The sequence below is a fragment of the Dipteris shenzhenensis genome, chromosome 13 (genome assembly GCF_047967505.1).
Source record: "Dipteris shenzhenensis isolate YYH24624 ecotype China chromosome 13, Dip_SZ_1.0, whole genome shotgun sequence".
Classification (NCBI taxonomy): domain Eukaryota; kingdom Viridiplantae; phylum Streptophyta; class Polypodiopsida; order Gleicheniales; family Dipteridaceae; genus Dipteris; species Dipteris shenzhenensis.
In genome coordinates, this window is record NC_141608.1 from 24,158,785 (window position 1) to 24,175,601 (window position 16,817).

The window sequence follows — 16,817 nt, forward strand, 5'->3', positions numbered from 1 at the left end:
GATCACTTTTATCAATTCCTGTCTTTATCTTTCATCCTAAAATTAGTTTCACAGAGTTGCTTCCCCTAGCTGGTTCACACAAGTGCCTGATTCCTTCAAACCACTTATTTCAGCTTGTCAAACTGCTCAATCTTAGGACTTGTCTCTGTAAGCAACCTTGAAAAATAACAACAAAAAACATACAGAGGCTGGCCCAAATTTAAAAAATTTATTCTGGGCTGGGAGACCTCCAAGTAACGCACATCAGCAAGTCAAGTCAGATCAGTCCCTATTTAAATGGTTTTGCTACAATAATGCACTTTATTACTAGAGATTTGGCAAGTTATGCATTCCCTGAGCAGGAGTGCCCTAGTCAGCCCCAATGGCTTTTGTTATTGGTCTCAAAGGGAATCAGTGCTAGAAAGAAACCTTTTATTTATCTTCTCATGCTAATAAATTCTTACCATCATGATTCAACTACAAGGGAACTAGAAAATTTTCATAATAAATTTCAAGATTGGGTACCTGTCTGATTCGTTGTGGTCCCCAACTTCCATTATTCCATCTTGCGCGTGCAAAAGTTTCTGCGTATGCTAAATCACTCTGCATTCCGCTACCAAAACCAATGCTTCAATGCAAATGCACAACACGTGCAAATTGAAATCTATAACACTTCTTTAAGGTCAGAAACATTTTGCAAAAAAGAAAGCTACTGTCTTCAAATCTTGAATTATGGTGATATAGTACCAATTGAGATGCAGACTTAAAACTATAGCTCAGTACAATGATCCCATTCAAAAGAAGCAATTGATGTGTATCCCAACACTTGAAAATCTCCTTCAAGGCTCTGATACCATGTTAGAAAAGATAGAGTGGAGTAGTGGAGGTTGCTTGCTATAGCCAACGCTCCCCGCAATAACGAAAGATAGATGAAACATGATAGTGCCCAGGAATCACATAATATCAATTTCAAATCCAACTTCTTTCTGCAATGTGTATTGTGTGTAGAGAGAGTGGTGACAGTAGATGAACAATGCTGTAGAAAGAGAATAGAAACAGTAACGTATTCTTGTGTCCAAGGATAAACCAAATCATATACAAAAGATGGGCACAATGTGCCAGCTGTGCTGACTAGATGTGGACCCCTGTGACACCCAGAACTTGTTCTCCTACCTCCTCATGGCAACTTCAAAACACTCAACCTATGTTGCTTTCCTAGAGCTTCTGTGGACCTCGTTATGATACCCCACAAACCATAGTTACCAGGGAACGGCGTTCCGACATCCGGAACGTCTCGAATGCCGTTTTGGATAAAGGGCTAACATGGAAACACCTAAAATGTCCCTGGAACATTCTTAGATAGGGAGAGTTACCAAGAAATAACGTTTTGGAACGCGTTGCAAAACTACATTTGGCGTTCCAGGCCTAAATCTGGTGTTCAAAACCTAACTCTGGCGTGTTCAAAACCTAACTCTGGCATTCCTATAGCATCCTGGACTTAAACATGGCATTCAAGACCTAAATCTGGCTGAAATGGAAAGTTTAGAGCTGCTAAAAGTGGTTTTCTTTCTATACTTTGATATATTCCATGTGAGTTGATGACGTGGCGTTCCCGTTCCCGTTTCCCCTAGCATTTCCGTTCCGCCATCCGACATTCCCGGAATGTTCCCGTCTCCTAGTAACTATGCCGCTAACACACCTTCCTGGTTGCAGCTCAGTAAGCAAACAATCTCTACTCAGTTTGCAGCAAGCCATTGCTCCGTTTAATACACCCATTGTTATGTCCACGACTAGACGTAGCTAGCTATGGGGTTCGCTAAACCCTTGGCCAGGCTAAAAAGGGGCTGGGACTAGACCTGGGGGTCAACATAGGGTCTGTCCTGAGGTTAGGACTAGCCTAGGGCTATGACCTAGGCTAGCAGATGAGGTCTAGACCACTAGGAGTGAGTTAGCTTGCTATACTTTGGCAGTGGAGTACTGGCCAAGTCAAGATAAGCCTAATAGGGATGAGAATTGAGCATAAAGCAAGGGATGCTTGCTTTAGAGAAGCTAGCCCAGAATATGGCTAAAGCCATAAAGCAAGATATCTAGCCTATAAGTATAGGCTAGGGGCTCAATTGATGGTGTCCTAAGGATGCGTTCCTCAGTGACCAGGATAGGATGGCAGCTAGAGTGAAGGGCTTGTGGTATGGAACACAAGTCTAGATCCTCAGGCTGGTTGGCTCTCGTATCCAGGTGGTTTAGACCTCTAGCTCGGGGGTGGCTCGGATGAGCCTATGGCTGGGAGATGAGCTACTAGCGCCAACCCTTATGGACTATGTCTATGCCGGATGCCTGACCCAAATGGTTGCTTGCCGGCTTGGCCTGTGTTCTGTTAGGGTTTTCGATTATGGAGCTAAGATGGATACCCCTCCACGGTCTAGGGTTGACCAGACCTAGTTGGGGTTGTTACAGTTGGTATCAAAGAAACTCCATGACTAGAGGAATCTATCTCATGCTATGAGGGAAATTATCTTCATGCCAGGAGGCGCTTGAGATCTACCTCGAACTTCTCCTATGATAGAGATGTCTTGAGAGGGTCCTAGATATGGATCCTAGAGGTTGATTCACGACGACTTAGGAGGCAAGGTTCTGAATAGGACCTTGGAGCCTCTCTTCCAAGTTTGTGCTAAGCTTGTGGAAAGCTTGTGCTTGGAGGATACGACTTTTAGGCAATCTCTACTTGGCACTTGTGACGCCCGATCTAGGCATTGTTGGGGGTAAAGGCACATTGCCAACCCTTAATTAAAGAATTTGATAGGACACCTATGACTATCTTAAGACAGTCATAGGGTAAACCTAATCCTAATAAAACATAAGTGAGTTTGTGGTGTGGCTCACACTATCACTTCACACCCGCACTAGAGTGTCACTCTCTCTCACTCTCACTCTCTTGCTCCCTTCCAACTTCTCTTCCCCCTCACAACTGGTATCAGAGCCTATCAAGCCTTCTCTCCCCCTCTCAACTGCCTACCTCATCCGTACTGTACGGACGTACGGACAGATCCGTACGGCCGTACGTCGTCCGTACGACCGTACGGACCAGGGCGCAGAGCCGTACGGCGGCGCGTTTTCGAGGGGAATACGAGTGAAGGCACGGTCGCGGGCTGCAGGACTTCTGCGCGGCGCATTTCGCGGGTCACCTCCAAGGGCATCGCATTTCGTACGGCAGATCTAAGGCGGCGCATTTTTCGTAGGCCTGCAGGCTTTTGTTGCGGGCGTGGGCGTCGTCAAGCTGCTACAGTACAGCAACATAGCTGCTGTGTTTTTTGCAGCCGTTCATACATCAGCTGTACGGACAGTCCGTACAGCCGTACGGACTGCCGTACAACTTTGTACGGGAGCCTTGGCAACCTGCAGGTACAGTACGGTTGGCGTCGACAGCAGGGTACAGAAGTACAGCAATTTTTTTTTGCTGCAAAAATCTCGTTTTTTTTTTTTTTGGGAAAGTGTGCACCGGACAAAAGTACAGCAGGTACTTTGCAGGTACTGAAAAGTACAGCACATTTTCTGATTGAAAGAGGAATATTCCTGAAGCATTCTAGCAGTATACTGTGCATTTGTTGAGGTACATCAGGTACTCTCGTGTCACTCACGCTTGAGGTGACTTGTGCCACAGTGGTGGTGTTTGTGCAGTTACTTGTCATTCAGGAAGGTTAGATGCTTGTTTTGCAGAAGCTTCTATGCATTTACTGAGTGCAATTCTCAGTTTTGGGTGACCATTTCAAAGGGCTTTTGCCTGGATGTGTTTGCAGTATATGCCTTGAGGCAGTGTGTAGCCAGGGAGCACACATTTGCTTTGTTTCCGCAGTGCATTTGGTGACATTTGTTGCAGGTCACATTCTTTGTACGCACTTTGAAAATCTCAGTTGAGCCACGCTTGGTCAGGGCGCATCGAGTTTACTCGGTCCCTAACTGCCCATCGTTGACAGTGCTCAAAAGATTTTCTTCTTGGTGTCTGTACTTTGTGATTTGTGTTGTTACTGAGTACACAGGGGCAGTCTATGCATTGCACATTGTCAGGTACAAGTGTCAGAGAGTTTTCATATTGCTTGCTACCTCAGTGTTGAGGTGTCCTCCACTTGATTCAGTTGTCAGATCAAGGGGCTTTTGCCCAGACTTTGTTTGATAGCACTTGGGTTACCGACAGAGATCTTCAGATGCATTGTTTCCCCTTGGTCTAAGGGTGATTGCTTGGGATTTATCCCATTTACTGTTGCAGGTTTTGTGACAGGCTGAAGGATCATTTACTGTTTTTTGGGTGTTAGTCAAGTGGTTTTTTTTGCAATTTAACTCAGTGCAAGACCTCATCTGAGGTGTGAGAAGTGATCAGTACAGTCAGTACAGCAGTGTTGGTGTTTTTTGTCAGATGATTGTGCACTGTTAAGCACTTGTTGAGCAGCAGCAGCAGTCTGAAATTACTGTTTTTTATGCCTCTCTGAGCTCAGAACAGTTTGTCAGAAGGTACAGTAGTTGCAGGGACATTTACTGTTTTGCTGCAGATTTTACTGACAGTAAAAAAAAACAGCACCATTGAGAGTGCTTCTGGCTCTAGAATAGAGCAGGCCTTTTCTGAGAAATCAGAACCTTTATTCAGCCTCTTTCACTTCCAGGGAGTCAGGTACTTTCCTCATCTGATATGGCATCAGGAGGAGGTGATTCTTCAATTCTGAACATAAAGAAACTGGAAGGAGCACATAACTATGCATTATGGGCAGAACAGTGCTTGAATGTACTTCTGTTAAAGAAGATTGCTAAGCCCATAAGGGTGAAGGGTGTCAAGCCATCTGATATGGCAGCTGATGATTGGGAAGAGCTTGATTTGTCCGCGAGGGCAGCTATCATGCTCACTATTTCAGACACTCTTGTGTTCAATGTACAGGCTGAAAAGACCTCTTATGGTCTATGGCAAAGACTAGAAGAATTATATGCCCAAAAGAGCTCAGCCAGTAAGGTTTATTGGCTGAAGAAGCTGGTTGATCTTCGCATGAAGGAAGGTACAGCTATGACCTCACACTTGAGTGAGTTCAATGCTATCTTTACACAGCTGATTGCACAAGGGTTGAACCTTGATGAGGAGTTCAAGGCTACTTTCTTGCTGTGTACCCTCCCCGAGAGTTGGGACACTTTCAAGACCACCCTGTCAAACTCGAATGCCACTCTTATTTATGCTGATGTAGAGAGCTCTCTCCTTATGGAGGAGATGAGCAGGAAGAATTATGCGGGCAGCAAGTCTTCAAATGCTTTGGAGGTACAGGATAGAGGCAGGACTCAGCAGAAGGGGAGATCTGCTAGTAAGTCCAAATCCCGCAGTCAGTCCCGTGGCAAAAAGGACATTGAATGCTTTTATTGTGGCAAGAAGGGACATGTGAAGTCAAAGTGCTTCAAGTTCATACGGGATCAGAAAGCCAAGAAGGCTGAAACAAAGGATGCAGGAAATGCAAGCAAAGGCAAAGGCAAGGCCAAGGCAGATGACTTGGATGCAGTGAATGTTGCAGCAGAGGACAGTGACAGTGACATACATGATGTTTTATGCTCTTCTGCTGTAATAGCACATGCTTTGGTTATTGATGGCCATGACATGCACACCTGGCTCTTGGATTCAGGTGCCTCTTTTCATGTTACTCCTCATAGGGAGTGGTTTACTTCCTACACAGGTACTCATGGAGTTGTTCATCTTGGGAACAACTATGCATGTCAGATTGCAGGGATTGGCAGTATACAGATAGTACTTCCTGATGGACAGTCATTTATGCTTGATGGCGTTCGCCATGTGCCGCAAATCAAGAAAAATCTGATTAGCACTGGCTTATTAGATGACAGTGGTTACCACACCACATTTGGGGATTCCAAATGGGTGATTACTAATGGTCAGACTGTAGTGGCTGAGGGTTTTAAGAGTGATACCTTGTATCCTCTTTATGTTTCCAGTGTGGGTAATCATGTTGTTGCCATAACCGAGCTGCCAAAGGTTTCATTGTGGCATAGCCGGTTGGGACACATGTCTGTTAAAGGAATGCAAGAACTGTCACGTTTGGGTTATCTGCCGCCTCTTTCTTTTTCAGATTTGCCTACTTGTGATCATTGTATTTTTGGCAAGCATTCTGTGACTCCTCATAAGAGGAGATCTCCCCAGAATAGAGCACCACTTGATCTAGTGCACACTGATTTGTGTGAGATGCCACAGTTATCACTAGGGGGTGCAAAATATTTTATTACTTTCATTGATGATGCCACACGTAAGGTGTGGGTCTATTTCTTGAAGCATAAGGGAGATGCCCTAGATGCTTTCAAGAGGTTTGTCGCTCAGGTTGAGAATCGGACAGGTCGTAGGCTGAAATGCCTCAGATCCGATAATGGGGGTGAGTATGTGTCACATGCTTTTGTGCAGTTTTGCCAAGCTAAGGGCATCAAACAGGAACTCACAGCCCCTCATAATGCATCTCAAAATGGTGCAAGTGAGCGGATGAATCGAACTATTCAGGAGAAGGTTCGATGTATGTTGTCTTATGCTGCATTACCCCATGGCTTTTGGGCAGAAGCCGTGCAAACAGCAGTTCACATTATTAACAGGTCACCAAATAAGGCTTTGGAGTTGAAAGTGCCAGAGGAGGTGTGGTCTGGCAAGCCTCCCTCATATAAGCACTTACGTGTATTTGGCTGCGAGTGCTTTGCTCATGTACGCAAAGATCTACGCACCAAACTGGATCCAAAGTCTATCAGATGCATCTTTATGGGTTATGGTGACGAAGGTGAAATGGGATACAGGTTATGGGATCCCGTTAAACGGAAGATTATACGCAGCAATGATGTCATCTTTAAAGAAGATAGTGTACACAAGGAACCCGTGCAACCTGTGGAATACAGGAGGGTTATTTATGATGATGTTGGACAGCAAAGAATGCCCATTTATATGCAGCAGCAGCCTGCTGCAGATCACCCTGTTCAAGAGGGTATACAGGCTGAAAATCAGCCAGATAATTTTGCCAATGATGCACCACTGGATGTGCCAACAGATGGGGCTGTAGAACAGCCAGATATGGTGGTACAGCCACCCGTCATGCATGAAGAACAGGCTGAACAGCAGCCTAATCCGGAACATTTTGTGAGGAGGAGCACCCGTGCACAACGGCCTCCTGCCAGGTTTGTTCCAGGAGCCAATAATGTGGCTGATTTTATCATGCTGACTGATTGTGGTGAGCCTTCCAGCTTCAAGGAAGCGGGAGAAAGCCATGCAGTCAGAAATGGACTCCCTACTTCAGAATGATACATGGGACTTGGTGCAGTTACCTGCAGGCAGAAAAGTTTTGCCATGCAAGTGGGTTTACAAAGTCAAAGTGGATTCAAATGCTTTACCGAGGTATAAGGCCAGATTGGTTGCCAAGGGATTTAAGCAGGAGAAAGGCATTGACTTTGATGAGATCTTTTCCCCTGTAGTCAAGATGACTACTTTGAGAGCAGTGTTGGCTCTTGTTGCTCATGATGACATGGATTTATGTCAGATGGATGTGAAGACAGCTTTTCTTCACGGAGATCTCCATGATGAGATCTATATGAGTCAGCCAGAGGAATATGCTGTTAAAGGGAAAGAGCAGCTTGTGTGTAAGCTCCTCTTTTGACATGAAAGACTTGGGTGATGCAAATCATATTCTTGGCATGCGTATTACTCGTGACAGGTCCAAGGGACTTTTATTTCTATCACAGAAAGAGTATATTGACAAAGTACTGCAGAGGTTTAAAATGGAGGGGGGGAAGTCCATTAGTACCCCGTTGCCTCCACATTTAAAACTCAGCAGTAAGGACAGCCCCAGATCAGATGATGATAAGGCTGAAATGGCCAAGGTTCCGTATGCATCTGCAGTTGGATCTTTGATGTATGCCATGGTTGCCACTCGTCCGGATATTGCTTTTGCGGTGGGAGTCATCAGCAGGTATATGGCAAATCCAAGCAAGCGGCATTGGGAAGCAGTGAAAGGTGTCTTGAGGTATCTCAAAGGTACCAAAGACTTGTGCATATGCTATGGTAGGCAGGATGCATTGGTGCATGGTTTTACAGATTCAGACTATGCAGGGAATGCGGATAACCGGAAGTCTACTACCGGTTATATTTTCACATTTGCAGGAGGTGCTATATCATGGGTGTCTCGGTTGCAGAAATGCGTTGCACTGTCAACCACAGAAGCTGAATATGTTGCAGCCACTGAGGCTTGCAAGGAAGCAATATGGCTTACTTGGCTGGTGGGAGATTTGGGCATTACAGGAGATATGCCAGTTTTGCATTGTGATAGTCAGAGTGCTATCATGTTGGCAAAGAATCCGGTCTTTCATCAGAAGACCAAGCACATAGAAGTGAAATATCATTTCATCAGGGAGGTACTGGAAGACAAGCGACTTGAGCTTGTGAAAGTGCACACTGATGATAATCCTGCAGATTTGCTCACTAAGAGCTTGCCTACAGAGCGGTTTGCACATTGCCGCCACATCATGGGATTAGGATGAGACCATTCTTACTCTATGGTCTTGTATACAGTAACTGTATATTGCTGTAATTTTTTATTCTTTTCTCCCCTTTAGGCACATTGGCCTTTAGGTGGGAGGTTGTTGGGGGTAAAGGCACATTGCCAACCCTTAATTAAAGAATTAAAGATAGGACACCTATGACTGTCTTAAGACAGTCATAGGGTAAACCTAATCCTAATAAAACATAAGTGAGTTTGTGGTGTGGCTCACACTATCACTTCACACCCGCATTAGAGTGTCACTCTCTCTCACTCTCACTATCTTGCTCCCTTCCAACTTCTCTTCCCCCTCACAGGCATTTCTCAGCTTTGCAATCTAGACAGAGCCTCGAAGAATCAAGATTCATCTTCTACGTTTGCATAAAGGTATTACGAATTTGCGCATAAGATGGGCTCCAAGACAAGCGTAAGACTTGAGCATCTCCATGAAGCGTAAGCGAGTGGAGGAGAGCAAGACCAAGACCAAGACCACAAGAGTGGTGGGTGTGAATCAAGAAGCGAGGGCACACCACAACCCTCAAGAATATATTAGGATAGACACTTGGGTGGAACCGGTTCGGAGTGAACCGTGTTCACACTGTAACCAGTAACAAAAAAGTATACATGAGGTGGCACAGGGCCTTAACCCCAACAACCTCCCACCTGAAGGCAATGTGCCTCAAAAAATCAGAAATTACAGCAAGTACATTTAGAATGTACAAGGCCAAAACATGAGATATGGCCTATCCAACACCCATCAGTGCCCTGCAATGTGCAAACCGCTCTGCTGGCAAGATCTTGGTGAAAAGATCCGCAGGGTTATCATCAGTATGGATTTTGACAAGTTCTAACAACTTGTCATGCAATACCTCAACAATACCTCACGAATAAAGTGGAACTTAACATCAATGTGCTTGGTCTTCTGATGAAAGACCGGATTCTTTGCCAACATGATAGCACTCTGGCTATCACAATGCAAAGAAGGAATATCCCCTGAAAAACCCAAGTCTCCCACCAGACGTGAAAGCCATATGGCCTCCTTGCAAGCCTCAGTGGCTGCAATATACTCTGCCTCCGTGGTAGACAATGCTGTGCATCTCTATAACCTGGATATCCATGAAATAGCACCACCTGTGAAAGTAAACATGTAGCCCGTGGTGGACTTACGGTTGTCTGAATGCCCTGCATAATCTGAATCTGTGTATCCATGCACTTCTGCATCTTGCTTGCCAAAACATATGCACACATCTTGAGACCCCTTAAGGTATCTCAATATACCCTTAATTGCCTCCCAATGCCTCTTACCGGGATTAGCCATATATCTACTGACCACTCCCACTGCGCAATATCTGCTCTAGTAGCAACCATGGCATACCTCAGACTGCCACATGCAGAAGCATAAGGAACCTTGGCCATCTGAGCCCTGTCATCATTTGACTGAGGGCTGTCCTTTTGGCTGAGTTTCAAATATGGTGGCAAGGTTGTGCTCAAAGCCTTCCCCTTATCCATATTGAACCTCTCCAGGACTTTGCCAATGTACTCTTTTTGAGAAAGATAGAGTAAACCCTTTGACCTGTTCCTCACAATCCACATACCAAGAATGTGATTTGCATCACCAAGATCCTTCATGTCGAAGGTTTTGTGCAGTTTTGCCTTCAAAGCATTCATATCAATAGATGACTTCCCAACAATAAGCATATCATCCACATAAAGAATGAGTATAAGAAGACTACCATCTCTTGCCTTCTTAGTGTAGAGACAATGATCATGATCAGACCATCTCAATCCTTGTGCTTTCATGAAAGCATCAAACTTGTGATACCACTCTCTGGGTGCCTGCTTGAGCCCATAAAGACTCTTCTGCAATTTGCATACAAGCCCTTCTTTTCCCTTGACTTGATATCCCTCTGGTTGCTGCATATACATATCCTCGTGAAGGTCTCCATGAAGGAAGGCCGTCTTCACGTCCATTTGGACAAGATCCATGTCCTGACAAGCAACCAAAGCTAAAACAGTCCTCAATGTAGTCATCTTGACTACAGGAGAAAAGATTTCATCAAAATCAACTCCCTTTTCCTGCTTGAACCCCAGAGCAACTAATCTTGCTTTGTACTTGGGCTTAGCATCCCCTGGAGTGATCTTCAACCTATAAACCCACTTGCATGGTAGGACTTTCTGGCCTGCAGGCAACTGCACTAGATTCCATGTCTGATTCTTCTCAAGAGATTGCATCTCTGAAACCATGGCTTTCTGCCAATTCTTTGTGTCCTCCCTCTTCATGGCTTCTTTAAAGCACGAGGGTTCACCACAATCTGTCACCATGATGTAATCATCAAGTGCATTCACCCCTGGAACAAACCTGTCAGGCATCCGGGACACCCTGGTGCTCCGCCTAACCCAACCATCTTGATTAGGTGGCTGATTTGCTTGCTGTTCCTGCATATTTTGGGGCTGTACAGCCTGCTCTGGAAGCACATCTTGCTGAATCTCAGGCTGCATTTGTGGCTCTTCCTGTGGAGGATAATATGGAGCATTAAAAGCCGGAGGTGGCTGCTGATTTTGACCATTTTGGACAGCATTTTGATTGGCATTTTGTGGTTGTCCTGGAGGTCCTTCCTCCTCAAAAATGTGACTCTTCTCACTCCAATGGTATTGATAGGCTGTTTTTGCATCCTATCTTCTCGAAAAATCACATCATTGCTCCTCACAATCTTGTGAGATTCAGGGTCCCACAACCTGTAACCCATCTCTCCATTGTCACCATACCCAAGAGAGATACACTTGCGTGACTTTGGGTCTAATTTGCTGCGTATTTCCCTTCTGACATGCATAAAGGCCTGGCAGCCAAACACCCTGAGATGTTTGTAAGAGGGTGGCTTTCCTGACCACACCTCCTCAGGTACCTTCAAATCCAAGGCCCTGTTGGGTGACCTATTGATGAGATGTACTGCTGTCTTAACAGCTTCTGCCCAAAAACCATGGGTCAATCCTGCTTGTGAGAGCATGCTAAGAGTCCTCTCTTGAATGGTCCTATTTGCCCTTTCAGCCACGCCATTTTGTGGAGGATTGTAGGGAGCGGGCAACTCCCTCTTTATCCCCTTCTCATCACAAAATGTAGTAAATTCCCTTGAGAGGTATTCCCCTCCATTATCAGACCTGAGGCATTTAAGCTTCTTTCCTGTCTGATTCTCAACAAGTGCCAACCAAGTCTTGAAGACTTTGAACACATCACTCTTATGCTTAATGGGATAGACCCATATCTTCCTGGATGCATCATCAATAAAAGTGACAAAATACTTGGCACCGCCCAAAGAAAGGTTGGGCATTTCACATACATCTGTATGTACCAAAGTTAGGACTTCTTGCTTAACATTTTCAGCCTTTTTATGGGCTGATTGCTTATGTTTGCCATAAATACAATGATCACATGCTGAAAAATCAGAAAAATTAAGTCTCGGCAAGTAACCCAAAGAAGACAATACTTTCATTCCTTTCTGGCTTATATGGCCCAACCGGCTATGCCACAATGAAGTGTGTGGCTGCTCTGTCACATGGATTACATTAGCATCAACACCCTCAACATACAATGGAAGGTGCCTGATTTGCAGCCCTTGGCCACAACCATATTTCCCTTAAGCACCTTCCACATAGAATGACCAAATTGGGTGAGATACCCTGCATCATCAAGCTGCCCAGTGGATATCAAGCTCTTCCTGAGCTGTGGCACATGTCTCACATTGTTCAATACAAATTCAGAACCATTTGGGAATTTTAGATGCACATCTCCAATGCCAACAACGTCACAGGCATAATCATTCCCAAGTTTCACGCATCCTTTCTTCCCTGCATCATACGAAGCAAACCACTGCTCATGAGGAGTAACATGATAGGATGCACCTGAGTCTAATAGCCAATCCTGTGCATACGAGCCATCATTGGCCACAAGAAAAGAACTATCACCAGAGGAGGCAACAAGTATGACATCGTCATTATCTTCATCACTGCTAATCACTGCATTGAGCTCCTCAAGTTTAGCCTTGTCCTTGGTGTCTTTGGCATCTCTTTTCCCATCTTTGTCCTCTTCTTTTCTTTCCTTATCCTTGCCTTTGTTTTTCAGCTGAAAACAGTCCCTTTTAATATGCCCCTTCTTATGGCAGTAGTGGCATTCAAGGTCCTTCCTAGGACGGGACTGACTGCGAGATTTCCCTTTATTTTGGTTTTCCCCTCTATTTTGCTGCCTACCTCTGCCCACAGCCAATGCACTTGCATTCTTATTTTCACTGCTATTCTTACGCCTCACCTCTTCCTGCAGAAGAGCACAATCCTGTGAAGGCAGGGACTGAATTGCTTATGGCTGTAGCAAAAGTACCCCAACTGTCAGGGAGGGTACTCGAGAAAAATGGCCTTCACCTCATCATCAAAATTCATTTTCTCATTTGTGAGTTGGCTGAATATAGAGTGAAACTCATTGAGGTGAAGTGAGAGGGCTGTCCCCTCTTTCATGCTTAGTTTCATGAGCCTCTTTAACCAAAACACTTTACTAGCTGCACTCTGACTCTCGAAAAGGGACTCAAGTTTTTTCCATATGCTGTAAGCGGTGGCTTCATTCTCTACATTGAAGTAGATCTTCTTAGAGATGGTCAAAAGTATGGTACTCTTGGCCTTCTCATTCATGGTTTCCCACTAAAGGTCACTAACTTCATCGGGCTTGATCCCTTTATACTTGATAGGCATATTTTGATCTTTCTGGACCAACACATTGTATATTTTCTTCTTCCAATAAGAGAAATTTGCATTCCCCTCCAACTTCTTGATGTTCCAATAGTTGCCTTCGTTGCTTGAAGACATGATGATAAGCCCAAATAGAAGCCAATAAATACACCTAAGGCACAGAGAGCCTCAAAGTCACGTGCTGTGACTAAATGCAATGTTGTCCACTCTCCAAAACTGTAAAAAAAACAGTAAAAGAAAAAAAAACTCTAAAAGTCCCCAAATCTCTTCCAAAATTGGCCTGCACTTGTACAAAACTGTCACAAAGGTCCCCGAGCCTTGACAAGTGACCAAATGTCACTGTAGAATGAATGATCAAGTGACACAAATATCCTAGATTGTTTAGCAGGTGTTTGGGCAAGCTCTCCCACCTCAAATAGGCATATGAACACTGTCACAAGGCTAAACTCAGAACTGAACTGAGTTTTCACACTCTCCAAGAGTGTACAAATGCGCTGTCCACAACAAGAAGCATTTACCCAAAACGGACCTGATTGCAAAATCTCCTCTTTTGTCAATGCATTTGACACATAGACATGTGAATCCCCTTCCAAAACTGTCTACAACAGCCAATGACACCAATTTGAGCAAAAGCCCCTTGTTTTGGTGTCTATTGAAGAAAAATTTCGTCGAATAGGCATCCACAAGTGCGTACAAGCACTCTAGCGTCAAAAGCCCCAAATTTCTTGCATGCAATTTCTGCAATTTCCGAGAATGCACCACGATGTGCACCAAATCCTCAAATTTCTGCCCAATGTGACCAAATGTCACACAATCCAACTGCCCACTTGACAAATGTCAAGTGTACCTGCGAACCACGTCTTAAATACCTTGAAGAAGGATGTTCCCACGCATGAGATTAGCGAGGTCATGACCCACGAAGGGCGTAGAACAGCAGCCGAATGCGACCCAACGAAAAAAAAAGAACGCATAGGGCAGTCAGAAGAAAACGCGTCCATATCAGAACTTCCTCGTCGTGCACACTGTACGGAACGTACGGACCTTGACGATGTAGCATCCGTATTAGAACTTCCTTGTCGTGCACGTTGTACGGAACGTACGGACCTTGACGCTGTACGGACGAAGCCACCAGTCTGATACGGGAAGCAGACGGGGAACTTCTGGGCTGAGGGTGAGGATGCAGGATAGAGATGATGAGCCAAAGCTCTGATACCAGTTGAAGCGTAAGCGAGTGGAGGAGAGCAAGACCAAGACCACAAGAGTGGTGGGTGTGAATCGAGAAGCGAGGGCACACCACAACCCTCAAGAATATATTAGGATAGACACTTGGGTGGAACCGGTTCGGAGTGAACCGTGTTCACACTGTAACCTGTAACAAAAAAGTGTACATGAGGTGGCACAGGGCCTTAACCCCAACACTCTAGGGATAGTTTTCAGATAAGCCGTGTGAATCCCTGAGACCTTGGGAACATTCCTAGGTCTGGCGCAAAACTTGCACAAGACAAGGAGGATTGATATTGATTCGTCAAAGATCTTCTTCGGCAAGGTAGTACCCTTGCAAATTGATAAGGGTGTGGCTGGATAGTTTTTTCCTCAAAGTCTAATCACCTGGCTTCTTTAATAAACGTTAAGTTTATGGAAGTGAAAGAAGGGATTGCTTTGTGCCTATATGGTATGGGGAGGTTTTCTGCTGAGCAGATCACTCCCGATGCCCTACAAAGAAGAGGATCTCTTGGGATTAGGTTTTCGGCTGATGCAAGGAGGGCAATCTGCCCTAATATTGTGCGTAGGATGCATGGTTTGTTATCCCTAAAGGAGGATGTGTCTATGTTGAGCTTGCGCTTGATGAACTAGGGCTATTGATTTCCTAGAGAATTTGGGATCTAGTCGCAAGTATCAGGGAGCCCTATTTCAGAAGCCCAAGATTGTGAGAGCCCCTCTCTATATCAAGGGAATCTGCTTTTGGTATCCCCTCAACAAAATTAGGACTTGCTTTGTTGGAAAAGCAAGATCTATTATTCACGCTGGACAAAAAGCAAGAGGGCAAGAGCTTTTTTATAAGAGGCCTGCAACTTGGGCAGCGGGGGATCTCTCTCGAGATTAAGGAACTCTTGCTGTCCAGCCTGCTTTGTAAACAGAAGATGTCAATTGGGTCTCTTCTACAAGGTTCCGGCTTGCCAATTCCTGGTCTCTTACTGTCGACTTAATTGAGTCTGGCAATCATCAGCCAATCAGCCGAACATCTCTGTTGAGTGGATGCGCTCCATGCCTAGGAAGTTGTGAGGTCGACTTATCTTTGGGCAGCGCCAAGGAAGGGAAAATCTAGAGATCTGAAGTCCACGGGTGGGTTTTGCAGATCCTAGATTCTTGGCTATGATAACTTCTACATGGAAAGTATGAGCAGTAATCCCACTATACCAGTGGATTATCGACCCTTCGAGGCTAGCAATGAGGCATGGTCAAAGTGGACTCCTCACCGGCCTGATTTGATACTTCATGAATGGGAGAACCTGGAGGAGTTTTGGAAATCCATCCATTACTATGGGGTTCCTCCCTTGGCTGGAAAGATAGCAAAGGAGGCATTGCACTGCAGAGACAGTGAAGAAAACCATTCAAGTATGGCTACCGAATTGGGAACCCAGCCAGAAGCCTATGAAAGGTAAAGAGTTATATGACTGCTCTTAAGTTTCAAGTACGTGGCATCTCTCAGGCTGGATGGTCCAGCACATTAAGGAAAAGCTCTAGAGAGTTTTATTGGATGCTCGGAACACACGCTTATAAAGCATGTACATGAATTGGATTGTAAATTCATGAATCATCCACCATTTTGTTTTGGTACTACGTGAATTGGATTCTGATGTTTTATAAACCATCGCTTTCTATCATTTGAGTGGATTGGAGCATAGATTGGATTGCTCACTGTATGTAATTGTCTATTTTTTATTGCCACATATTTATTTGATGATTACTATTGCTGTCCATGTTTTGTGCTACTTTCAAGCTCTTAAATTTAATGTTTGTGATTCCAAATAAAAGTTGTTAGTGAAATCAACTTGTATCCCTAATGTAAATCACTCGTCCAGACCTGTGTCTCCCTAACGACAGCCAGATTGGTGGGATTGTGTAGTACGGGATGTGCAGTCTTACTTAGGATGGATTAAGGTCAATGGGTACAAACCAAGGCACAATGAATGATTTGATTAGTTATGGATTTGACTAACTAGCCATGGAAATGGAGAGATTATATGAACAGTATAAGCTTGGACAGCCTGCTATTATATAGTTGATATCTTGGCTTTCTATGGATCTTTGATGAAAACCTTTTGTTGCTTGACATCCTAAAGTGAAAATTCACTTGGATAGTGGCAAGCTTGGTCAAAGACTCTATGCACCTGTGAACACAGAGAATTTCCGGGTTCTCAAGGAGTGAAATGGGAATACCCAGTGACTTTGAAACATGGAATCCAAATATGTGGGTACTGAAACTTCTTAGTCAAACGAGGAGCAAATCAAGAAGTGCAATCCTTGGATCGAGGATTCCTTCTGGTAGTTTAAGAGAAACTCTGGACA

At 44.6% G+C, this 16,817-nt stretch overlaps 1 protein-coding gene across 1 annotated transcript in view; it reads right to left on the reverse strand.

Moving 5' to 3' along the window:
• The window catches only part of LOC147895194 (regulatory protein RecX family protein), a 37,101-nt gene that overhangs the window by 16,567 nt on the left and 3,717 nt on the right, over positions 1-16,817 (reverse strand). Inside the window, exon 4 of the mRNA XM_087383795.1 lies at positions 505-592. Coding sequence (XP_087239921.1) covers positions 505-592 — 88 coding nt within the window. The remainder of the gene's footprint in view (positions 1-504; positions 593-16,817) is intronic.